Consider the following 26,945-nt stretch of genomic DNA (forward strand, 5'->3'; position numbering starts at 1 on the left):
CTGAAACATAAATAGGCTTTAGGTTAGACAGAGTGCCTTTTGGCTGCTGCAGCTCAGCTGTTTTCATGACTGAAGCTCACAGTCACCAAAATTAATGCCATGCTAACTGACTGACAGTTTTCACCCTTCACGTCTCTTACGTTAACAGAAGCAGGGCAGGTCTTAAAAGGGAATTGCAACAACTGGAAAGAGTTTTTACCTATCACTGCACAAGTTTTTTTTTCTTGACCTGGATTCAAGTCCGGTCACTATGCATCTCCCAAGCTGCTGTCCCCAATGGAAAGAACTGTCCCAGCAAAGAGTCTTTTTTCTAGTAGTAAAAAGAGATGGAATAAAGAAGAGCGCAGCAAGCAGTGAACAATGCTTGACACAGTGCGCAAGAAGCTGCAAAAGGCGAAGACCTGTGTTTCCTTACGTTTCCCAGCATGGGGACCTTTGTTTACAGGCGAAGGCCTAGGGCCGGTCTGAAGCGTGGGCAGCCCTGTCATTGCCGCACGCTCCTTCCTGCTGCACCCTTCCATCGAATAACCTGTCCGTCAGCTAGTTCATCCAGTTCAGCACCTAGGTAGATGCGCGACCGTTAGGCCAGAAGTCGCACACTGGATTAGCAACCAGCCATCATCCGGGGCCTAGGAAAAGCTGGACCCCCCCTCCCTACCTACCGCTGCCGCTGGCAGCAGCTCCCACCGGGGGTGCGTCAAGCTCCCGGCCGGTAGCAGTAAGTGTTTTGATGCCAGGCTGCAGTGGCAGCTGGGCAACCCAGAGCAAGAGATGGAGGATGGGGGCTGAGAGGGCAGAAGGTGGCGTGCCCATGAGCTCCGAAAGCAGAACGGCCCTGAAGGACAGGCTGTGGCACAGCCATGGGGCCTCGTCCCCAGGCCAGCACCAAGGAAGCGGGAGTGGGGCGTCGTGCAGAGGCCGGGCGAGCAGGGTGAGGAGACAACGGCAGCGCGGGGGGCGGCGCGGCGCCACCGCCTCGGCGCCCCCTCAGGAAACACCGCGCGCGTGCGCGGCGGCTCCGCGAAATGGCGGCTCCGGCCTCCTCGCGCCCCTCCCCCGCCCCACGCCCTCCCCGCGGGGCGGAGCCTCCGCAACGGCCGCGGCGGGGCGGGGCGGGGCGGGGGCAGCGAGGGCGCGAGGCGGCCGCCTCAGCGTGAGAGGGGCGCTGGCCCCGTCCGGCCTCCCGCCCCCCGCCCCGGCCTCGCGCTGAGGGCGGCTCGGCGGCGGCGGCTCCGCCTCGCGGGGCGGTGAGTAGGGGAGCCCGGCGGAGGAAGTGCTTCCCCGGGCCGGTTCCCAGGCCTCCCTTCCCCTCCTCTTATTTCCTCAGCGCGCCACGTCTCCCTCCCTCACCCCCCGCGCGCCTCCTCACGTCGAGCCCTATCGCGATAATCGCGCCGAGAGGTGGGGGATGGGGGGCGCTGAGGGGCAGAGCGGGTGCGGGGCTGTCGCTGCAGTTCCGCTCCCTGAGGGGAGCGGCGGGGCGGGGGGAGCCGCGCCTGACGGGGGCGTTGGAGCTAACGGTGAAAACGGCCTCCGAGGCCTGGGCGGGAGGGTGTTTCCGCGCTGGGTGAGTAAGAGGGCACCGGCTGGGAGGCGAGGGGGCGCTTCACGGACCACGGCACCTACGCACCGTGTGCGCGAGAGCAGGGGAAAAGCGTGAGCAAAATGCTAAATAACGTCTCGGTGCTCCTGAGCGTGTGAGTAGCACCTGTGCAAACGGGCTGGTTGTCAAAAAGTTACACTGCGCGTAAGCATTTTCCGTAAGTGGCACCTGTTATCACTCCAATATCATGATGATTAAAGGGGAAGAAAAGAAAAAAATGAGATGCTATTTTGTTCTCAGTTATAAAATGTAAAATATTTTTCTTTTTGTACTTCTAGAACAGATTTCTACCTTAAATTTGCAAGAGGATGCGGTTGTAACTATGACAATTTTGTACAATCCAACTGTTGGTGAACAGATACTATGTATCTGTTCAGATAAGATGATGTATCAAGGTTTCCTGTTTGGATGGTTTCCTTAACACCTGTATGCTATTTTTGTTTTGTTTCAGGGTAACCCAGCGAAAGGGGATATGAATATCGTCTGTGGTCTTAAGTTTCCCAGCAGGAACTGTATTTTCTCTCACTTGACTTTTCTGACGAAACAGAGGAAATGCAATAACCTCTGTAGGTTTTATACAAGATATTGCCAAAGTCGAGTCAGTTGTGTACTAGATAGATGCCAAAGGCTAGATCTGAGTAGAAATACTAGGAACTGTTTGTTGATTGGAAGCCCTAACTACTATGGAAACTCAATTGGTAAAGGACAGAGGTGTCTGTTGAATGGTGTAACTACGGAAGTATACAAGAATGTACACCACAGTTCTGCAAGACCTTGCTTCCTGTCTTCTCAGTCACTGGTGGAGAAGATCACATCCCTCCAAATCAGTTCCCTTGTGCGACTCCCAAATCATTTTTCTTCTAGGAACGTTCAGATCATCAGGTTTTTTCACATATCACCACCATTTCAGGCTGCTCCAGTTCCTTTTTTCTGGATTATTGTTAAACCAGCTCAGAAATTATTTGCTATCATCCTTGGCAGGTAAAATACTACTTTACTTCCTCTATGGCAGTAAAGCCCCATTGTACAAGGACTTGTGCATTTGTTCATTGTTATTTGTCAAGAATGATATGTGCACGTGAAGTGTTTTTGTTTTGCGTATTTGCATAAATCTTTGCAGAACTGGAGGTTTGACTTGAACATTTGATTTTATTCCAGTTTTAGGAATCAGTCTTTACTGTAATCTCTCACTAAAATTACTTTGAGCTTATGAAAACTACCTTTATTAGAAAAAAAGCTTTCTTTATCCTTGAGAAAGACATTAACTTTCAAGCCTGATTTTTAATTTGGAGTGTCAGGAATGCTGAGCATTCATCAGCAAAGCAGTATCCTGTGGGGTACCGGTCAGTCATAGCTTCATATACAAATATCCAGCTAATTTTGCAGTTTTCAGGACTTTGTGTGCACTGCACACTTCTGTGCTCCATCTGTGTATTCTAGATGTATCAGGGCTGAGGTGGCTGTTCTGGTTTGGATAACCCTACTGTCTTCTAACTTCATGATATATGAACAGTACTTTGAAAGTGGGGAAATGTGAGGAGACTTGCTATCTTCTGGATTTCAGGTGATCCCATGCGAAGTGGGAATAGGGAAAGTTGGGAAGTAGGACAAGTTTGATTTTTTTTTTTTTTTTTTTTTTTTTTTTTTTAATGAATAATCTGAGTTTTGGACCACAATGCCTTGAGTTTATTCCAAGCATAGGTACTCTGGCACTGCAAGACTGGTTTAATTAGAGACCAAGTTCATGTTTGTCATCTTGTGTGTGTTCTGTGTGTTACAAAACTAGAATTCCAAGTGTTACCTGAAAGTCAAATTGAGCGGTTTTGGAATTCAAAAGAGCTTTACATGGAAGCAGATAAAACTATAAGCCAAAACTGTAATCTTTTCTATTCTCATACCACTTGTGACGGCAGTGTCTTTAAGGCAAAACTTTTTCAGATTTAAACTGAACTGCAGTCCTGAAAATGTAGAATTCAGAAAAATATTTTACTGTAAGTGATTTGTTTTACAAGAGAATAGAAAAAGAGTGGAAATGACAGTTTGCTCAACAGTGTTAAGACAGTTGTGTCCATTATCAGAGGTGTTACATTTATCTTTTGCTCTTATTCTCACTTGCATATGGTAAAGGGAGATAGGGCAAGAGACTAAGGGGCATTGCTTCTCCTTTCTGTGTGAGGGAGAAAAGGGAATGGAGTGAGGGGAGGCAAGTAGAGTGTAGCCTCTCATATACTCTCACATGAAGTGAGAATGTAATAGGGAATAGAGCAAGGGCACACAACAACAACCCTGCTTTTAACTACAGCCTAGATTGTCAATGTTTGTATCTTACAGGAGCATAAGAAATTGGTGGAAGGCACTTCCTCCTAACAAACGGGAAGTCTTCAAAGAAAGTGCAAGGAAAAATAAATGGAAGATACTCCTGAGTGTCAGTAGCTTAGGAGTTTTGTTTATCGTGTTTTATTTTACTCACTTGGAAGAGACACCCATCACAGGGCGTGCTCGACTGTTGGTATTTGGAAAAGAACATTTTAGGGAACTATCACAGATGGAGTATGATATGGTAAGATTTTAAAGCAAATTCAAAATGCTGTAACATTGTTACTGTTTTGTTTTAGTGATAATATAGTCCAGTTATTGAAAGGGGCAAACAAACCTAGTGGTGTCCTTATTAAGTCTTGAACTTGAAAGTAAAGGTTCTGACAGATACACTTCCTGGCAATCATATTCTCTTTTATCCCTCAACAGAAATGAGAACTTTACAGTACTTTGCTGCACTTCACGCTCAGAACTGCCCAGAACACCCCCATTACTTACCTAAATTCTTCCTTAGAGTTCAGGAGCACATGATGGTTGAAGGACATAATCTATTGGAAAGACAACACAACTAGGCACAAACAGTCCAGGAGGCTTCTGCAGAGCATTGAAGAGAACTTTTTGGCACAGGTGGTAGAGGAGCCAACAAGCTGTTGGATCTTGTGCTGGAAAGAAGGACTGGTGACGTGAAGGCTGGGGGCAGCCTTGGCTGCGGTGACCATGAGATGGTGGAGTTCAGGATCCTGTGGGGAGGAGGCAGGGCAATAAGTAGGATCACAACCCGGGACTTCAGGAGAGCAAACTTTGGCCTCTTCAGGGACCTATTTAGAGAAATCCCATGGGTTAGGTTCTTAAAAGGAAGGGAGGTCCAAGAGAGCTGGTTAATATTCAAGCATCACTTTCTCCAGGCATTACTTCCTCCAAGCTTAAGATCGGTGCATCCGTATGAGTAAAAAGCCCAACAAAGGGTCAGGACCTGCATGGATGAGCAAGGAGCTCCTGGCAAACTCAAACAGAAGAAGAAAGTGTACAGAATGTGGAAAAAGGGACAGGCCACTTGGTAGGAATATAAGAGTGTTTTCAGAGTATACAGGGATGCAACGAGGCAAAAGGCTAAAGCCCCTTTGGAATTGAGTCTGGCAAGGGATGTCAAGGACAAGAAGAGCTTCTTCAAATGCATCAGTAGCAAAGGGAAGACTAGGGAAAATGTGGGCTCATGGCTGAACGGGGCGAGTGCCCCAGATAGTGACAAAGGATGCAGAGAAGGCAGAGTTATGGAATGCCACCTTTGTTTCAGTCTTCACTGCTAAGGGCAGCCCTCAGGAATCCCAGATCCTGGAGATGAGAGAGAAAGTCTGGAAAAAGGAAGACTTTCCTTTGGTTGAGGAGGATCAGGTTAGAGGTCATGTAGGCAAACTTGACACCCACAAATCCATGGGCCCAGTGGGATGCACCTGTGAGTGCCGAGGGAGCTGGTGGATGTTATTGCCAGGATGCTCTCCATCATCTTTGAAAGGTCATGGAGAACAGGAGAGGTGCCTGAGGACTGGAAGAAAGCCAGTGTCACTCCAGTTTTCAAAAAGGGCAAGAAGGAGGAGCCAGGAAACTACAGGCCAGTCAGCCTCACCTCCACCCCTGGAAGGGGGATGGAACAGCTCATCCTGGATGTCATTTCTAAGCATGTGGAAGAAAAGAAGGTGATCGGGAGTAGTCAACATGTTTTCACCAAGGGGAAATCCTGCTTAACCAATCTGATAGCCTATGATGGAATGACTGCCTGGGTAGATGAGGGGAGAGCAGTGGATGTTGTCCACCTTGACTTCAGCAGGGCTTTTGACACTACCTTCCATAACATTCTCAGGCAAGCTGAAGAAGTGTCGGTTAGATGAGTGGACAGTAATGTGGATTGAGAACTGGCTGAAAAGCAGAGCTCAGAGGATTGTGATCAGCAGCAGAGTCGGAGGCCTGTAGCTGGTGGTGTCCCCTATGGCTCAGCTTATTCATCGGTGACCCGGATGAAGGGACAGAGTGCCTCCTCAGCAAGTTTGCTGATGATCCCAAGCTGGGAGGAGTGGCTGACACACCTGAGGACTGTGCTGCCATGCAGAGAGACCTGGACAGGCTGGAGAGCTGGGCGGAGAGGAACCTCCTGAGGTTCAACAAGAGCAAGTGCAGAGTCCTGCACCTACGGAGGAATAACCCTAGGCACCAGGCTGAGGGCTGACCTTCTGGAGAGCAGCTCTGCAGAGAAGGACCTGGGAGTGCTGGTGGATGACAAGTTGACCATGAGCCAGCAACGTGCCCTTGTGGCCAGGAAGGCCAATGGTCTCCTGGGGTGCATTAGGAAGAGTGTTGCCAGTAGGTTGAGGGAGGTGATGCTGCCCCTCTGCTCAGCCCTGGGGAGGCCTCATCTCGAGTCCTGTGTCCAGTTCTGGCTCCCCAGTACAAGAGAGACAGGGAGCTACTGGAGAGAGTCCAGCGTAGGGCTACAAGGATGATCAGAGGTCTGGAGCATCTGCCCTATGAGGAATAGCTGCAAGACCTGGCCTTGTTTAGCCTGGAGAAGAGACGACTGAGAGGGGATCTTACAAATATATACAAATATCTTTTGGGGGGGGAGGATGTCAAGAGGATGGGACCAGACTCTTTTCAGTGGTGCCATGCGACAGGACAAGAGGCAATGGGCACAAACTGAAACACAAGAAGTTCCATCTGAACATGAGGAAGAACTTTCCTATGAGCAGGAGCAGAGCACTGGCACAGGTGCACAGGTTGCCCAGAGAGGTTGTGGAGTCTCCTTCTCTGGAGATATTCAAGGCCTGCCTGGATGTGATCCTGCCTAACAAGCTTTAGGTGACCCTGCCTGAGCAGGAGGGTTGGACTAACTGATCTCCAGAGGTCCCTTCCAACCTCAACCATTCTGTGATTCGGTGATAACACGTTACATGCATGAGGCAAACATTTGTAACTCAGTTATTATAATACAATAAAAAGTAAAATGTCAGTGATACTAGATAATCCAGTCATACACAGACATCTCTGTATTACAGAGAATGTGAGATAAGTAAACAGAGGGGGGAAAAAAAGGATATGGATGAGTTGTTTTTTATGTTATTTTTTCCACATTATGCATTACAAAATAAATTTACAGATATAGAAAAACTAAATTTAAATAGTATTTCAGGAGGGATATGTAGAAAGATTCCCCAAATTGTGATGCCCTGTGTAACTATGCATTAGGAATGCCTGAGGTATGAGAATGTAGCACCAAGTTTACAGGTCTTATTCTTGATCTGTGCTCGGTTTACTTCCTTTAGGGTTTAATCCTTAGTTTGTGGATTTGAAAGTCTGAATTGTAGTATATTGACTTCAGTTGCATGGATAAAGAATGGATGAAAACTGTATTATCATGTGTCAAATAAAAGTATTTACTCTCAGTTCAGATCTTTACCAAGTTGTATGTAGACACTAAGTTAACCAGTTTGTCATTTACTGTGTTTATTCTACATGGCAACAAACTGAATTTTTGTTTCATCAAACATTCATCAATGAATTTTTGTTTCAGTGGATGGCGGAATTCAAAAATAAAATGTTACCTGAAACAGACGCACGCTATCAGGTTGTGGAAAGAGTTGTCGGTCATTTATCTGAAAGCAATAAAGACATCCCACAGGTTTCTGAGCAGAAATGGGTTGTCCATGTAGTTGAAGAACCAGGTATAAATGCTTTTGTGCTTCCGGTAAGTTGAACCCCAACACAAAAATGATTAACAATATTGAAACAACATTGTATTTATATATCTTATATGTAAAATTGCACTCTTTATTTTTATTTACAGAATGGACAAGTATTTGTTTTCACAGGATTGCTAAATGCAGTTTCTGATATTCACCAGCTGTCTTTCATTTTGGGACATGAAATAGCTCATGCTGTGCTGGAGCATGCAGTAAGTATTTATTTAAAAAAAGCTTTATAAAATTCTTAAAGTACTTATAATTACTTCTTCTAATTAAGATTTTTCCTATTGCTGCCAAGCAAAGTTTCAGTGTGACTCTTCCTCATTAATGAAATGCTGAGTTTGAAATGAGTGTTCTCATACATATCCTTAGAAGTTTGTGTAGTTCTCGATAACCACCAGAAGTCCTACAGTAGTTTTAGCACAATGTCTGTCATTATTTTTTTCATAACTGCAGATGGATTATAGCTCACTATTAAGAGTCATTTAGAACTTGGCCTGGGGATGTCTCTCCTTTTACAGTGCGGATGTAAGGAACTAAAGTCACTCAGCAACCCAGTTTGTTACTCCTAGATTTGTTAATACCCACAGAAGTGGATTTTCTGGACATACTCTTTTAAAATACATGATACTTTTATTAGAGTAGCGTACAGTTTTAGAAATAAATTCCAGAGTGCCTGGAACTTGATTTTGCTTTGCAAATGATTGCTTTTACAAACTTGATTTTTCTATACTCTGACATGAATGCATTAAAATAGGTAATTCTTTGTCATTTTCACAGAATCAATGCGGTCATTCTGTTGTGCTTTGTAGGTGCTACTACAAAAAAAAAAAAAAAACATCGTACGGAAATTTGGCGTATACTGTTCTAGATTGGCATATTTTGCTGGAAAGTGCTTCTTTGACTTCCTCTGAAATAATTTCTGTCTGTTCATGTAGTTTAAAGAATCGTAGTCTTTACATGCTCATTAGTTTCAGAAAACAAATGTAAAGATCCGTATAAATTTACAAAAGTAATCTGAAAATGGATAAATATATTTTAAAAACATTGGCAAAGCAGGAGAATTGCTTACGGGAAATTGTATGCCTGCCTTGGGCTTGGTTAAGTCAACTAAGACTTGTTAAACTTTTTACGAAACATTTCTAATAATAAAAAGAACTAACTTTGTGTGGAACCTATATCACTCAACTGGCACAGAGAAAAGCATAGTATGATTTGGCAAACCAATTTTGTGGTGCAGCTTGTTAATGCTCAGATCAGTTTGTTATATGTCAAATAGAAGTCTGAAAAATCTGAAAAACAGAAGAACTCTAATTCCTTTTTCAGGTTCTTTTAGTTTCCAAAAATAAAACAACAGAAAATAAAAAATGAATGTGTTAGGTGGGGCTGCCTTATTGTCTCCTTATCTTACTGTGTTGCTTGTCTAAAAGTTGTCTGTCTCCTCTCAGGTTAGTGTAAAGAACAGTCTTCTAGATCTTTTATGTAAACTACTGTCTACCTGTTCCATATATGTTTACATTTACCGGAGCTATTTCATGACATTTTTTCTGGAGAACTCTACCTGTATGTTGCTGTCATCTTATCCCAGGCTTTGAGTCTTTATAGTGTTTCCAATTTTTATTATATTATTAATAAAGAAAAAAACACCTCAGATAGTAAGGAATGAAAACTGGACTGTTTGTGTTTTCAGGCAGAGAAGGCCAGTCTGGTTCACTTCTTGGATTTCCTATCACTCATCTTTCTCACTATGATTTGGGCCATCTGTCCTCGTGATAGCCTGGCAGTTGTTGGCCAGTGGATTCAAAGCAAGTTGCAGGAGGTAAGACTGACTATGGAATGGTTCATACAATGTACTTGAATATATTGACTGGCATAATTGTTATATGGTGACATTCATTGCTAACGTGTTTAAATATTTCTTACAGTCATTCCTTGATGGCATGGAAAAACATTCATTTATATCATTGGGAAGACACTACCGCCAAATAATCTATTTTGTCAAAAAGATGAGAGAGAGATTACAAGCAAACATAACTATTTGAATTTTTTTCTGAAGGGAGTATGTTTTCATAAATATACTTCTGCTTTGGTTGATGTGTATTGTCATTTATCTTTTTGAAGAACTTTGGATCTTCTTAAATAATGATTGGGTTTTGGGCTGGACAGGTCCTTCATATTTGCTTCCAAGTTAAGTCTGATGATTGTCTTTTTGAAATGTAGTTCACTTTCTAAAGCTCTAGATATTGAAGTACCAGATTTCCATCCTGAATAGCTGCTAAACTAAAATATATGGAATGAGTATCTCTTAATTACATTGTTAGTGGTAATAAAGTATTTCCAAGAAAAAAGTTGAGAATCTAAATGTTCTTTTAAAGTAGAAACCACGCTATAATAAAAATTACTGAAATATAATCTTTTCACACAGCATAAATTCCAGTGAAGTAAAATTTAGTTTTTATGGTGCAATCTATTTTCTGCTGTCTAATCTACTGTCTGATTCTGGACAGTTATTGATCTATTTATTGCAATTTTTTTTTCTTTTTAAGAAATTTTGCTTACCTTGTAAAACTTGTATCCACATTGCAATAAAAATCTCCTTAGTTTTTTGACTACTTTTGATGCTTTTCCTGATATTTTTCCATTGGTTCTTCAAAACATAAAATTAAACATAACCAGTTTGTTTAGCAGTTCTTATCCTAATGGATAGATGTGTGGATTCTGAATGTAAATTACTTCTAAAGAGCTTGGATGTTTGTACAAGTAGCTAAAAAAACAATACATTTATGAATGCTAGCCAGTATTTTGAAGAGCTGAATTTAGAAAAAAGCAAAGTGAGTCAATTCTGAGACTGCTCGTAATTTAGACAGGTTTTAGCTCCCTTGTCAGCACCTTTACTTTAAAACTTCTTTCGTCTTCTAGTTTAACTGCAGCTGATAATTTAACAAGTAGCAAGTGTCATAGTTTGGAATTGTGCTTTAGATTGCAAAAGGAATCTAGACTTAAGCTCATAGTCCTGCTGTGCTGTAGAAAAGATCTTCTGTGTTCTGTTGTATAGCTATGCCCCCTTTTAAAACTCTTTTCAGGCTCACCTTTAATAAAATTAAATATATCCGTATGTAATACAGAGTAAAGTGATAAGAAATATTGGCAAGGCTTCATCCCGTATTCTAAAGGTGCTGAGTAGAGAGTTCTGTTTCTGTTGCTTACCCATGAATACATATAATATTGCTTCTGGCATTCAACATCTGCTTATCATGCTTATATGAAAGTGTTTTTCTGCACATTTTTTCAGGACATTTTTTTTTCTTTTCTTCCCTAAATGTATTTTCCTTTTCTAATGTTCTAGCATCCCAGTTTGCCCTTATTATACATGGTAGTGTCTTGCACCACTGTTTAGGTTATTTAAGCCACACTTCAGAACTCACTTCTGTTTCAGTCTCTGTTCTTCTGTGTCCTCAGGGACTACTTTTTTTCCTTAATGACTATTGTTGATTTGTAGCTATTCACAGTAAATAACTTCCAGTGACTCTTGGTAGGCCTTTTGGCATGTTAGCTTCAATCCTGCTTTTTTCTCCAAAACTAGTGGTTTTGTCTTTGCCTTGGGAAAATTTTAAGTTGTCTCATGGTAGTGGATGGTTTTTAGTCATATAATTCTGAACTGAAACACATGGACTTCGCTTTTATAGCAGAAGTTATTTTGTAGGGAAATTAAATCACATGAGCCTAGGAACTGTTCTTGAAATAGCCCAACATGTGACTAAGTTTTACTTATGCCCCACACACTACTGTATACAAATACAGTGCTTCATATTCTGTCTCTCCTCCAATTATCAGATTCTGCCATCAGATTTGTGTTTCATGGGGAAACTGATGATTCCTGATTGTCAGATTACCTGGAATACCCTTTTATTTTAATATAAACACAGCTCTGGCCAGTGACTTGAAAATCAAATCTTTCTTCTTTGTTACATCTAATTTCTGACAGGGATTTTAGATCAGTGTTTCAAGATCTAATTTTTCATTCCAGCATATTCACAAAAGAGTTTTAATTCTTTCTCTCAGTAGCGGATGAGAAAAGGAATACTGCTGTTTATCAGATGCCTCAAGACCCTTCTGTGTGACTGCTTTCAAGAGTTTAGTGTTTAGAAATGCATTGTGAAAGAGAGCCCAAGTTTTCTAAAGACGTTCAGATTTCCATGTGGTTTTAATCTTAGATCTGAAGAACTAACATATAGGTGTGTCTCAAACTGCAGAGCTGGCATTTAAGTCTCTTTTGTATATTAATGAGATACTGATAATAATCATCATGACAAATCAAATCTGGAACCCTACGTTTTTACCACATCCAGCATAAGAACTGCTGTATGGAGTCACATCACAGCCTGTTTAGGCCAGTGTCTTGCCTGCAACTGGACAGGAGCAGTTATAGTTGTCTTTATGTACTCAAGGGATAGGACCACTCCTTTGGTTCTTTTCATTTCTAACCCTCCACCCCCGGAACACATAAGAAGGAAATGGTTCTCTACTCAGATAAAGAGCTGTTAAAAGCTTTTTCTCTATGCTAAACTTGCATACTCCCACTCATCAGTTGGTATTTCCTAACCAATGCCCAGACCAGAATGTTGTGACATATTCCTTATAATCTCTGCAGGAGTTTACACATTAGAGCAAGCTGTTTTAACAAGTCCTAATTAGCCTTTACTATAACCTGATAGACTAGGGCAGGGCTGTCCAAAACTATGTGAATTTTATGTGCCAGAAGATCCTGAGTTATATAAATAAATATTTGACAAAACTGCTCATGTCCTTCAGTGCCTATTAATACAGTATCATCCCCTAGAAAAGAAGGGTAGAAGCTGGTGAGATTAATATCTTCCAGCTGGGTTTCTCAAAGGCAATTTACAGCTTGTGTTGGGGATATAATCATGAAAGAGGAGTCATTTCTGCATGGAAGTGTTTATGGTTATGTTTGATACTGGGGGTTTTTTACTATGCACACATAGGTCACATGAGGTTTAAAGACAGTCATCATAAAAGGTTAAGGGAGCTATTTTTTTTTTTTTGCATACAGTTGCTACAGTTAAAATCTTAATGCCAGTAAGAGTGAAGTGAAAAATTTCCATTTTGTGCCTAATCAAATTGTTTTTTCTAATCGTGAATCTTGCACGAAACCCTGATCAGTAATATAACTTTACTTTTAATGTTTTATATCAACTAATTTAAAGTTGGCATTGTCCTTTTGAGTGCTGCAAAGTGCTGTGAAACTTGTTAATGATAGAGGCTGTAAAAATACTTAAAGTTTTCATTCATTTTCACTGAATACAGAATCAATGAATGACGTATAATGAAATTAAAGATTTGATTAAGAAAAATTAATACTGACCAATTGCAGTGTTAATATGAGAGATAAATATTTCTTTTTATGAGAAGACTAGAAAAATAGCTACAATGCTACTTGCTTTGTATGTATTATTTTGTATGTATGCAAAACCAAGAAATGTTGCTTTGATGTGCTTCTTTCCAGTTTATTTTTGATAGACCATACAGCAGGACATTGGAAGCTGAAGCTGATAAAGTTGGACTTCAGTTTGCAGCAAAGGTAACTACAGATTACAGGAACTTACCAGATGTTCTTCTGTTTCCATTACGATTAGAGTGAGTTTCACACTTCATACGGAGGATCATTCATTTCAGGATCTCCTAGATCTTTAAGAAATGCAGGTTTATGAAGTATATAAAATATACTCTAGTATACTATAGTGTAGTATGTAATATAGGAAAATAGAACAGTTTATTGGGGAAGATGAAAGGGTTCTGACTAAACTGTAATAAAATTGAAATTTGTAAGATGGAGCATTATTAACTGCAAAGGATACATCCTACATGACTTATTACTATTAGAAGAAAAAACTACGTATTTATAAAGAAGAGAAAGTGAAATAATGAGCTTTTATAAAAAGAATACCTTAAATTTTATGCAATGATATAAAATGTACTTTAATTTTATCTTTCACTAATTTCTACTTATTACAAGCACTTTAGAGGAATGCTTTAATATATTTTAGTGCACTTAAAGTATTCTGATCTATGTCTATTTGCATAACAGTACAGTTGCATTTAAGAACCTTGCTGTACTGTTGTTATATTTTCTGTGGTTGCTGATAATTACAAAGCATATAGCTACTTTTTCTGGTATTTTAATCTAAATACAGCCATATAAATAATATGACTTTGCAAAAGTAAGAGCAAAATTTGGTCAGAAACTACTCAGAACGTTTTTTGTGATCTATTTTATTGATCATCTTTTTTTTTTGTCCATGTGGATCTTAATTAAATTAAACAAAATAAAACAAATTTGTCAGATCTAGCTAAGTGCAGTAGAGCTAGAAAAATGTTAGATAATTAGGTAACTATGACAGTAGCACCCTCTAGTGTTAATATTTCATAAGGAAGATTTCTTTTTATTAATAGGATTATTAATATTTCTTCAGGGCAGAGTTTTTTTTTTTTTTGTTGTTGTAATGAATTTGAATTTGGAACTTAAACTGCACTTGCTGTTTAAAATCATCTAGGGGAATAATACAAACCATGGGAAAACATAATTGTTCTTTGTTCTTAATTCCTCTTTTGGTAATAAATGGTATTTCTGGCATAAATGCTAGAAATTGTGAACCTGATTCTTTTTCCTCTTATTTCATGTGTAAAATTTTTTAAGATCAGTAGAATTACGTAGGTGTTAGAAGGAACAGATCCAGTGTCTCTGTGGAGGACTTTTTACTTTATTGTAGTATTTTAGAATAGCCTTTTTCTATCTGATGTAAGGGGAGCCATTTGAAGAGGTATTGCATATCTAAAATTTAAGATGTCTGTTGTAATTTAGCGTACATTACAATGTGTATTCTAGTACTTCAAAAACATAGTGATGTATACATTTCCTCTCTGCTTGCAGGCTTGTGTGGATGTAAGAGCAAGCAGCGTATTTTGGCAACAGATGGAATTAGCAGAAACCATTCAAGGGCAGCCCAAACTACCAGAGTGGCTCTCCACACACCCTTCTCATGAAAATAGAGCTGAACACTTAGACCGGCTTATCCCCGAGGTGAGCAGAATTGAGAGAAATGTGGCCTTTTCTCTGAGAAAGGTTTCCAGAAGCAGTTTGATGTTCGTTCACAAGCTACTTTTTTAAGCAGCATGCTCATCTTTATTGATCGTTAGGTCGTTATAGAAATTTTCTGTTACAAAAATTCTTAATCTTCTTAAAGCTTTTATTAAAGGAGGAAAAATTAAGACAGTACAGGTAAAATGTAATTATATCCTAGGATATTTTTCTGATTTCTGATTGAAGTGAAATAATTCTACTTTTTAATAGTTTTCTGATATAGATATGATAGTGACACAAGTCTCATCCATATTTTTTCCATTTTGGAAGCCAGAGTTAGATCCTTAAACTAGAACCTTGAACTGTCTTGTCTTGTCTTGCTTTGGTAGCTAGCCCTAGGCTATCAAACAGAGAATGCTCCATCAATTCCTCTCTCCCACTGATATGGGATTGAATATATCTTGAATAACAGTGCCTCAGAAGAATATCAGATCCCCAATAGAAGGTTTCTTAATAGCTCTAGTTATGATAGGTCTCTGTAGATTTTGCAGCCTCTCTTTTCTCACATCTCTCTAGCTCTTCCATTGCATTAGGGAGCAAATTTTACCCCACTTTAAGGAAACAGAGCTAATTCATGCAATTGCCCATCAATCTGCAGTCTGTTTATTCTTTCAGATTTCCTCTCAGAGGAATGCCAAGCGCATAACTGATTGGAGACTCTCTTAATTTACTGTGTTACTTGCTGGTAGCATAATCATAAGTTCTGCTGTTAGCCAAATGATAGTTTTGTAGTTGAAAACTATGCCAAGCTTTGTGTTCTTAATTTGTTTACTATTTTTTTAAAAAAAGAAGAAGAAAACAACTGTTTTAAGGATAGGGACTGTTAGACTTAACAACAGCAAAGCCTTGTTTTCAAGTAGGCTGAACTGTATTTTGAAATTTTCTTCTTTCTTGAAACCAACTGGCAATTTCCTTTTTGAGTTTTTTTTATTGATTTCAGAGGAGAAAGAGATGATTTTCATGAATCCTTTGAGAGTTAATGCAGTAAATATTTGAAATGATGGCATAAGTCAAAATAGAGATTAGGGTAGGAAATTGGAGACTGGCTAGGCTGAATATATTAATTTACACAAATATTGTATTTTGCAGAAATGATTTTCTGGTATTTAAATGGATTGTGAGAATATTTTGATACATTTTATAACACGTATATTAGAGCAGCTGAGTCGGAAAATGATAGTTCTTGTGGCGCCTTAGTTATAGTTAGATTGACCATAAAGGATTCAGGTTCTCGTGTACAAATATTGACTGGCTTATAAAGCAGCAATGAAATAAATTCCATTTTATATTCTACCCCAGGAGTGAACAAATAAGGTATGCATTGTTACATACCTGGCAATTATATTATTTCTGTCTTATCTCTTGTAGTTTGCCAGGTGGAACAACCTTTCTTGTTTTGTATTATTACTCTAACTTGCAAGAGTGGCAGAGGCTGGCAAACTTTCCAAAGTTCCAAAGGACAATTGAGGAGGACTAGAGATCTTTTTGTTTGCTTTTTACCTTAAACGTTTTTTGGAGTAGGATGAGAAGGCAGGGGCTGCAAGCTTTCTGTATTGAGCAGGAGTTCGCTAGGTGAGTGAGGCCGATACTGCAGAAGTAGATAAAAATGAAAAAAAGGCATGAGGAATTGTTGTTGGAGAACTTCTTGTCTAAACATTTGACTCTCCTTCCTCTGACAGCTGGCCTTCTGAAGCTAAATCTCAGGCATATGAGGAGAATCCATGGGCTTTCGTGTCATTTAGTATCAGCAGCTTTTTGTTTTTCATTGACATACTTGCATTCTTTTAGAGCAGTATATTTACCATGTGTTAGCATCCATTAAATATTCAGAGCTCAGAGGAGAGACCAGATTTCCAAACGGGCTGTTAATAATATCTTTATGTGAAGAAACTGTACTTCTTGGTCTCAATATTGGATCCTTCATGAGCAAGAAGCAAGGACATAAATCCTAAAAGAATTCTGCTGTTTTTTACCTTTGTATTTGATTTTGAATATTACTTTAGTTGAAATGGTCCTGTCCCAAAAGGTAAGAATGAAATAAAACAGTTTGTATTAAAGATACTGATACAAATATTGTTATGTTTCATACATTGGTAGTGTTAAAGCTGAAAAGGTTTTCAGGGCAAGGCAATAACACCACAAAGTTTTCTTCAGGTGATGTCTCCATAAGGTGACTTAATAGTCTCAGGAAACATAAATTAAAAAAGGAATATCAGAGAGGTTCTCTTTTCATATAATTAAAAGACAGGGAGAAAATCAAATGAGTTTTAAATCCTGTTTTCTGAACAATTTGCAAGCTATACCCAAACTGAGGAACTAGTAAATACAGAATTATAAACAGTTATTAAGTGTCATTGTCCTGGAAAGGATATAAAGAAAACTAAAAAGATTTACCATGTTTCTGAAGTACTCCTCAGAGTGGGAGAGATTTGGATTGTAAACTAGGGAAATGGAGAAACTGAAATCTACTAGAATTCCTAAAAGGAAGATGGTGAGATATTTAATGAAGACCTGAGCACGCATACAGTTTTTAAACACTTTTGGAAAAAGAAATCATAAAGTAGTTTTGTGCTAGTGGAATGATGCTTACAATTGTTTTGGAGAGAAAAATCATGGAAGTGCATTGTCAAAAAGAAGCTAAAGAATCATCTGTTTCATCTTTGAACCTTTTATTTTATTATTTTTTTTTGACTGTCTACAGTTTACCTACCTTTTTCTTAGCATGCTGTCCAAATAAAGTACTGGATATCAGCTGAAACCTTAGCTATACTGAATAAAGCAGAAGATTATCTCCTGTGCCTTGTCAGTGATACAGAGATTCATCCTGATGTGATACTTGCTTTTTTTGGCACCATATAGTTGACTCAGATTCTGTTTTTGATTCACTGTAACTCTCTTTCCCAAATTTTCTTGTGGAAATGCCATGTTGCAATGATTTCAGAAGTATTACAAAGTTGGGATATGTCACCTCTACTGCTTCTCTTTTGTTTGCTAGGCCAATTTAACTTTTTTATTTTAAGTAAATTAATTTGCTTTGTCCAGGTTTGTTCTTGTTAAATCCATATTGACTACCTATTGCTTTTTTTTTTGGGGGGGGGGTAGTTATTGTTTATTCCTCAATCTGATTCATTTCAGATTTTGAAAGTAGTTTTATTTCTTTTCCTTTTCAAAGAGGAAGTGGTATATTTGCTGTTTACTTTGAGATCTGCAGGTAATTGCTAATGATTTGAAGGTTACATCAGATAATTCTGTAAGCACTTTGAGATTATATTGTTTAAGCCCTATCAATGTGAAAACAGGAAAAGAAGAATTAAAAAAAATTCTAACACATGTTTCTGTCCTGTTCAAAAAGTGAAGTACTTTGTCACAGCTCTCCTTTCCTGTGCCAACTGAAGCAGTGAAAAATTTGAAGTATTAGCATTATATATCCTTCACTTTTCTTCTCCATCAAGTGATCTTCTATCTTTTTACTTCTGTTTAAGTTATAGAACCTGTTGCCTTCTATATCCCCTGCTAATTGTAATTCATTTTACAACTCAGCTTTTTTTTAAGAAATGAAACAAAAAAAAAAAAAAACCCTACATCCTTGTACTTTTCCTTTGTTTTTTGTCAGAATTGCAAGGTCAGAGCATAAGTCAGCCCTAGTGAGGTAATCACAGTTAGTACACAAGAGATTAAAACCGTTGGTTTGAGGACAAGAGAGTGATGTGACTTTTATCCTGAGAGAGCTGGCAGCCTGAAAGTTAGGATGTTCTCAGAAAAACTGTAAGGGTTTGAGATGCAGATAGCCTGGATCTGTAACAGTATTGCAGGAATAATAAGGAAAACTAAAAATTCTTTCCTGTTTTTGTTTCTCCTGGTAGGTTTCATATGTAAGCAGTAAGATGAGGCAGACCTCTCTGATTTTTACTCCTCCCCACTTCCAGCATGTTGCAGGAGGTGATTGCAATCATACTGATAAGAAACTGCTTCACCTTTGCTACTTAAAAGCAAAAATTTTCATATTTTATAATTTGAGATCTTCTGAACCTGTAAGCATGCAGGTGGTCTTTATTCTGAGCAGCAGTATTTACGTCTTAACATTAACTTGAGAAGAACAGCATTAAAGTACTGTCATTTCCCATGTGCATCTATGTTCTCACCCTGGCTAGTATGCCTTGTCTCAATTGGAGACAGACGTCTGTCATCTTTATTTGTAACACTCCTCAGCATACACAGTAAATGAAATGTTCTTATTTATAACATTGATATGCATGTGCTTCATTAAGAATATTTTCACTTGTCCTCTTGCCCAAACTGTCAGGATTAAATACTGATGACCAAATTGCTCAAGCAGTATTGAATTACTAAATTTGAAGTTGCTAGTGATTTTGAAAGTACCATATGGCTGACCATGTTGGACTGTTTTATCTTTCAGGAAAAATATATTGTGAGCTCCTCAGTCAGTTACTGTCATCTTAATGATGCTACAATGGTGTTGACACAAAATGAAATGGCAGTAGCCAACTGAGATAATGAAGAACACCTTCTAAATAGGATTGAATCTTTCATGCCTTCCACAAACATACATACAAAGGCTGCTTTGACTAGAGTGTGTAGTCATATTTATCTTAACAGTGAGATGACATGGTAACATGTCTTTGAGTTGATGTGTTGAATTGGCATGTCCTTCCCTCTCAGACAGCTTTATGCATCGCAAGAAAGCAAAGACATTCAAAGGGTAGAAGTGTTAACTCTGAAGTATTGTTTTTGACCTTTGATGTTGTGACTTCAGCATTTTACATAAGTGAAACCATGGAAGTAAGCCAGGTACTATGTAGCCAAGAAAACCAGAGATTTAAAATTGCTAAATTAGTCTAAAAGGATTACATTTCACTTTCCAAGATACAGCCTAAATCTTTGTATTTCCATTTGCCTTGAATAATGCTGCTTGACATTAATGCAGTCTTGCAGCAGCTGATGTTCTAGAAGAGAACAAGGGAAAACTTGATTTGTCGTAAATGTCAGTTTAGAAATTAATTGGTCACCGAAGCAGAAGAGTGTTCAGAAGTATAGTTAACATTTGGTGACTACATGAACAGTCACCTTTATAGAAAAAAAGTACTGGAAACTTTATTCTTACTATTTTTAAAAAAGTTAGACAATTGCCTAATCCAAACTTGTGTATCCAAGTAATTTAAACATTATATTTCAGCAATAAACAGCTGAGAAAACTGTCTTTTTTTTCTTTTTTTCTTTTTTTTTTTTTTTAGAAAAACAGTTGTTGCTTTTAAATTCTGTTTCTAGGCATTTTCAGGAAATTCTTACCAGTTTAATTTCATTAAAATGAACATCAACTTTAGCGTCCTTCAAAATAAGTGACTTTTATACTATTTTTTGTCAGTTTCTTCACAATGTTTTTGAGAGATGAGATTCATCTGTTTACATACCTCCCTCAGATTGCCTACAAGGCAGGATGATCTGTGAACTAGAACACAAAATTGGAAGAAGTGCAAGGAGGCAGTGCTCAGGGATTTTGATACTCCAGAAACTCTTTTAACTCCTTTCTGCACCACTTTCTAATCTGTAAAATGGAAATAATGACGATTTAATTCTTTAGTAAGCAGAAGTAATTAAAATTTGATTTTCTAATGCTAGTTTCTTAATCCAGGCACATTTTCATATTCTAAGAACATCGGGAGTTGTGTCTTCTAATGTTTCTTAGAGATGAGGTCACTTGTGCAACTGGACCTTGACTATATTGATTGACCCTGTAGATCTCTATGCCAAACAGATAAATGTCGATTACATTATTGATGATCTTTCCCTCCTCTTTTGAGTCAGAGATGTATATACAGTTATTTCAGTAATGAAACACATCTGATGAAGTAAATTACTTACAATCCTTTTTTTCCCCAATGCAGTCATTTTAATTCACATGTGAATATGGAAGAAAGGTACTGCTGTGAACAAATGGCACATGAAATAGTTCAAAAACTTCATATTTACCTATGTGGTACCTCTTAACTTACCCATTCTTCAGGAAACTGGCTGGGAAACATTTCATTCATCTTGTTTCATTCTTCTCCTTGTTCTGCCACATGAAATGTTACATTTCTTTGCAAGAATTCTTGGTTTCTCTTGAAAAATTGTTTGATAACAACTCTATTGACTTTAATATTACACTCACTAAACTTTATGTAGCAAATGCAGACCTTACTGGGAAGCCAAAGAGCTGACTGATTTTTTTTTTTAAATGAACTTGATTTATTTTCCTATGTATTCACAGGCTCTTAAAATAAGAGAGAGCTGCAATTGCCCATCTCTTTCTGGACCAGATCCTCGCCTCATTTTCAGACTTAACATGCAACATCTCCTGGAATCATCTAAAGATCAACAAACCCACAACTCTACAAAGCAAGATCTTACAAAACCAAAACTGGATTTGCCTCACACTCAAAAAGTGGAAGATATGCCAGTAACTTTTGCAGTTAAACCAACAAACTCTTGATAGTAATATTCAGTTTTTATGAAACTCATTGTCCTGAAAGTAATATTCAATTTTTATGAAACTCATTGTCCTGAAGGTCTATCTTCTAAGGCAAATTTGTTTTTGAACCATAAAGAACATTTAGCTATTTATATTCCATGTTTCTTTCTTGTGATCTCCCACTTAAAGCAATAAGGAGTTCTGCCCCTGCAAGAAGAGCAGTGTGTTGGAGTAGAACATATCTTATTCTTCACCAAGGGTTACTAAAAATAAATTGCTTCTCAGGGGAAAGATAATCTCATAAAATCCAAGCACATAGTGTGATTTTCAGCTTTGTCAGGCTCACCTTGTTCACAGGATAGATCAGCCAAAAGCATCCCTAAAGCAGAGAGGAAAGTAGTTTTCATCACTTAAGTTGCTTGTTTTATCTTGCTGTAATTTGGGTTAGATCTGTTCAACTACATTTGAGAAATAATGATGAGAGCATATTGCCTGTTCCACATCTGGAATGTTTAAAAATATTAAGCTGAGATGCAGTAAAATAGCCTATGGCCTGGATACGCCCCCACTTAATTATGTGGGTTTTAGAATATAGATTGATTCAACATTTCTCTTCAAAGCAACCTAAAAGTGTTGCACAAAGTTCAGGTTAAAAGAGGAGTTAAATAATTTTCCAGGGAAATCTTTCTTCTAAAAATGCTGTAGAAGAACCACAGTTTGTAGCACTAGAACACTTTGCAAGGAGGATTGTGATATCCTTTTTAAATGATCAGGATGCCTCATCAGAGGCCAGATTTATTTTGGTGGCAGTTGAACTGGATATATCTATCTGGATACAAGTAATTGCTGCTATGGAAATACATTCTAGATAGTAGACAAATGTAACAAGATTTTTACCTGTACAGTTTTAGCAGTTGTACAATATGCTAAAAAGAGACTTCTCAGGAAACTGGCATCTAATCCTGGGCATAAGATAAAAATGCAACACAAAATACCCCAGCTCCCAAAATGACTTTTAGTGTGGAGATTGATATGCACAAGGTAGGTAATGTTGATGGACAAGCCAGTATAGTCAGCATGTTATTTTTTATTTGTAACTGGTTGAGATATACTTGCTTTCCTGTTGATGAAAATATTGTATGTTGATTTTACAGGAAGAAATAGAAAGAGGCAGGAGCAAGTAAAAACAAAAAAGGCAATCCTTTTCTTTCATCTGTTCAGATGGATTTGCTTTTTTGTTTTGTTTTTTGTTACTCACTTTGTATTAAAATAAATTTTATATATAGGAGGAAATTCTGCTTCATGTATGATAGTATTTTTACAATAAGGGGGGATTCGAAAGATTTGACAGTGTATGATATTTGAAGTGTTCTTTTTTATATATGAAGGGAGCAGACCTTGTCATATTTCTTCAATTTAATCAGAATGCAAGACTTAAAAAAGGGGGGATAAAGTTTGTTAGTGAATCCGTAGTTTGAAATACAGCTTGTGAAACCAGTAATTTTACTGACTTCAGTCAAAGAACCAAGGTCCTCTGAGAAATGCTAGTGACTATCAACTTGCTATCAACTTACAAAGTCGATATATTTGCAGTGTTGATTGTGTTGATGATTCTAGGCCTGATTATATAGGTTTTGATTGGCTGCATGTTGCTTGCAAGCTGTTTTAAAACCTCTCCTCGATATTAGTGGCAAACAGAAAGTCCAGCCTGACCATTATTCATCCATCCATTTTTATTCTTAGTGACAGGCGTTTTTGTAACAGACATTTAGTGATGTGTTAAAGCATTTGGACATTGTCACCTGAAGGTAAACAGAAAAATACACCATTTAGATTTCCCTGTGGACTTTATGGTTTATGCTGTAACACTAAGACTGCAGCACTACTGCCTCTCTCTCTCTCCAATGTCAAAGCTTGTTTTGTTATCTGGGGTTTCTCACTGACGTGCAACTTGATGTTTATGTCGGTTAAGACTAGGAAGAACGTAGAGGTTTTTGTAGTGTTCAAGGTTAAGGATGAAACTACGCAAGTTTCATATTTCTACTGTCTATTTTAAATGGCCTAAGTATTAGAGGGGAGTATTGGAGATGCAAATTTAGAGCTCAGCAGAGAACTTTTTTTTTTAAATTTGCGTGTAAATGTAGCTATGATAATCTAATGATGTAAGAGATGAGACAAGTTTTCAAAGGAGAGTAATAGCTTATGTTAGACCAACTAAAGGGCTTATGTGCTTTTTCTGACTATTGGTCTAATAAAAGATACCTCTCTCCTTATAAACCTTATATACAAATGCACACACGTGTGTATATGTATGTATATATACATGTGTGTGTGTATAGAGAGAGAGTGCTAGAACACACAGAGATTTAAGCTTCTAACCTAAAATACTGTAGTTTACAGTCTGTAATGGCATGTTGAAATTTTTATTTTTTAATTTCTATCTTGAATTATCCCTAATGCTTTGTCAAGTGCTTTAGCAAAGAGTTATCTTTTCTCTCAGCTTCTCTTGGCTGGTCATCACAGAAAATGCCATGTGCTCATCTGCTTCTCGGTAGGCTCTGTGCCTTAAATTCTTACTAAATAGTGTACCTTGCATTTGCGTACATTGTTGAAGTATTTTCAAATACTTTTTGAACAGATAAAAATTAACAAAAATAAATATTCTTGTTTTCCAAAGATTTGAGAACTCCTCAGTAGAAGTTATACTATTTTAATTAAAGAAAATATAATTATTTTAAGCCCATTTTAAATTAATTTCAAACATTTTAAATTAATTTCAAATTATGTCACTTTGGAAAATACTGTTTTTACAAGCTTCTAGCAAGCTCTAGAAACTTTACATTGCAGTTGTATAACTTAGTATGTTGTAGGAAGGATAGAAATCTAGTTGAAGGAATTCAGTACTTAAAAAATGCGTATCATCACAAGGAGAGAACAGTGGGCAAAAGGAATAAGGTGAGATGGATTGGTAAAAATGTTTCTACATTTCTACTGCCAGTACTGCACGCTGTGCTTCACAGCTTCTTATAGAAAGATTAAGTATATAGTACAGGTCATACTAAATGTCTCCTATGCATTTACTGTACTGGGAGTGTTAGGAGATTTGACAAGCGAGGCAGGTGCGTACAAGGCATTTCTGTAATAAAAATGGCTGCCTGTAACTTTTGGTCTTTCGTGTTCGCATTTGTCTTTTGTTTTTTGAAATAATACTCTTCCTGAGATGTTTCATTTGAAACACGCAAGTACCAAAAAAGCAAAGAGCTGTTAGAATGCTCTTTGTTTCTGAATAGTCATTAAAATATAAACAAACTTACAACCTTGTTGCCTTTTCCATATATCGTCTAGATTGCCACGGTTTTGTTTTGTTTTGTTTTCTTCCCTGTGTAGCATTGGTATTTTGGTATTTCAGTATTTCAGGTTCAAAAGTATTTCCAGTGTAATACTCTGTGGTGAGCTATTGTACTGCCATCAAAATTCAGTCTGCTAAAATTCCTTGTGCTTTTTTCAGTTCTTGGAGTTTTTGAAGGGTAAGTGGGATGACAAGGATGTAGTTGGTAATAGAGTTAGTAGAATAAAACTTTTTGTCAGCAATACCTTGTGACTTTAACATTCTAATCCATAGTGCATAGTATGGGTGTAGTCACCCTCAGTAAGGACTAATAGCAATAACTTTCCTTTCTGTATAACTTGAAGCACCTCATAAATATAGTTAGGTTTTCTATAATGTCTGCATAGGTGAACTTTCTGACTATTTTATTGGAAATATTAAAGTGTAGTTAAGATAGAGACTCTATCAAAGCTTCACGGAAGAGCAGTGAAAAAGCTGAGGCTAGAACTCCCAATGTTCTGAATCATTCCCTTGTTCACTAAGTTTTTGTGTCTAAAATCAGTTTCCTAACAGGAAATTAAGTGATAGGCTTTGGAAAATTCTTTTGTGCAGTTTGTTGTCTTTTCATATCTATTTACAGAGGTTGCATGTACCTATTTATGCATATTTCTTAACTACTTTATATCTTTTCTTAAACCTGTTGGTATTGTAGTAATTTAATCTCAAAAAAAGTTGAGACTTTCAAATTCATGAATCCTCCACAAAGTTTAGATTGGCTGTGTATGTACTCTCATATTAGCTGTAAGGTGACCCTGCATAAAAGTTTGCTACGATTCTTCCCTCTCCATCTTTTTCTGGTGCTCTTGCAGGTGCCTCTGCTAGACGCAGCAAGAGCTGCAGGATCAGAATCAGGATAAGCAGAATGAACTTTTGCATTCGTTGAATGAAAGAGATTGAGCTGCATGCTCTGTCTGCGATAACTTTGTTGTTGGGGTTGGCAATTGTTGGTAGATGTGTAGGAGGAAGATCCTAAAGCAACTGGAGTGTCCCTGGTGTTCCTCATTGCTGCCTAGACATACTGCAAACATCCCCTAAATGCGTTATTTGATCTCATGGAGACCTCATACCAAACACAGGCCGAGCATAATATTCCTGGCTGCGCTGGTTAAAGGCTGCTGTTCTTGGTACATGAGTCAGCAGTTCTTACTCTGATTTATGCCTGGAGGCAGAGAATTGTTATCTCCAGCACATAAATTCATTATAACTATTAAACTAAACTGATGCTGAACCTGTTGACCTGGAAGTGAATGACTCCATAGCATTTCATTAATCCTTTGAGATGTTTAATTTCTGGTAATTTGATATTTCAGACATGATCTTCTCTACAGATATAATGGCTTAATTAGTATACATTACATGATATCTCTTCACACTACAGTGTGTACAAGTATTTATCCACTAGAAAAGTAATTCAGTAGAGCTCAATTATAATACATTGACTAGAGCATAAATGTTGAAAAGGATGTATGCAATATGTATTATATTTTAAGCATAAGCATTTTCAATCAGTGTTTTAGCATCTGTTGATGTCTATCGTGTTCTAAAAATGCGTTTCTAAATCTTTTGTCATAGTTTACTAAAATATTTAAATTTAAAATGGGATTCTGACAGTGCTGGAATAATTAACAAATCACAGCCAACAAGGTATGTTAGTAGGACAAGTTCAAAAAAACCTAATGTGTAAAGTAGTCACCTATATAACATTCTCAATTAAGTCTTTTTTTTAGTGTCATAGATACGCAATACCCAAACAGATGTGGAAATATATATTGGAAGAGTAACTTCCTACTTGGTATGGTTTCCCTCTGTATTTTAATTTGGTAAAGATAGTACTGGGTGACAGTATTTTTTGGTGATAGATCCTAAAATCTGTGCTAAACAAAAATTTATTTGCAGCATTCATCTCACAAGTCTTTTAGCTGAAGACACTTATTTCAGAGCACACAACAACTCTACATGTCAGTTCAAGACAGCACTTCCAGGAGGAACTACAGAGGACAGGTAAAGAGAAAGATCATAGTGTTTCTGAATTTAGTCATTTTGCTCCTACCTTCCTGTGAAAAATCAGTGGAGGCACAAGTAGTGAGAATCTCTGATGTCACATCTTAAAAATAGTTCATTTAGCTAGCAGAAGTAAAATTTTTGTTTGCAGCATGTGCTTTGTGGTCTGATTTGCCTACTTTTCCTTAAGCTTTCACTGACAGGAAAGCTTTTTCACAGGAGAGATGCATTTGTCATAACTGTATTTGTATATATTGTGGAAAACATTTTGGTCT

The 26,945-nt window shown here is 38.0% G+C and overlaps 1 protein-coding gene across 2 annotated transcripts; it reads left to right on the top strand.

Moving 5' to 3' along the window:
• The first annotated feature begins 1,147 nt into the window (after positions 1-1,147).
• On the top strand, positions 1,148-24,442 carry OMA1 (OMA1 zinc metallopeptidase). 2 transcript variants are annotated; one of them, XM_062581900.1, is made up of 9 exons: positions 1,148-1,247; positions 2,055-2,584; positions 3,935-4,163; positions 7,482-7,655; positions 7,755-7,862; positions 9,344-9,472; positions 13,178-13,252; positions 14,603-14,752; positions 21,081-24,442. In XM_062581900.1, exons 2-9 carry the CDS (start codon positions 2,076-2,078, stop codon positions 21,300-21,302), a joined length of 1,596 nt encoding a protein of 531 aa, XP_062437884.1. In that variant the 5' UTR covers positions 1,148-1,247; positions 2,055-2,075; the 3' UTR covers positions 21,303-24,442. The 2 variants fall into 2 exon arrangements, with proteins under 2 accessions (XP_062437884.1, XP_062437883.1); XM_062581899.1 differs by having other exon boundaries at positions 1,153-1,401.
• Positions 24,443-26,945: the final 2,503 nt, after the last annotated feature.

Source organism: Rhea pennata, chromosome 8 (genome assembly GCF_028389875.1).
Source record: "Rhea pennata isolate bPtePen1 chromosome 8, bPtePen1.pri, whole genome shotgun sequence".
In the NCBI taxonomy this organism is placed as follows: Eukaryota; Metazoa; Chordata; class Aves; order Rheiformes; family Rheidae; genus Rhea; species Rhea pennata.

Excerpts from the sequence above, each read along its gene's own strand:
- OMA1 (XM_062581900.1), top strand. The coding sequence starts at position 2,076 with ATGAATATCGTCTGTGGTCTTAAGTTTCCCAGCAGGAACTGTATTTTC. Across the intron at positions 2,585-3,934 it reads TTTGCTATCATCCTTGGCAG|GAGCATAAGAAATTGGTGGA; the intron begins GTAAAATACTAC and ends TGTATCTTACAG. Across the intron at positions 7,863-9,343 it reads ATGCTGTGCTGGAGCATGCA|GCAGAGAAGGCCAGTCTGGT; the intron begins GTAAGTATTTAT and ends TTGTGTTTTCAG.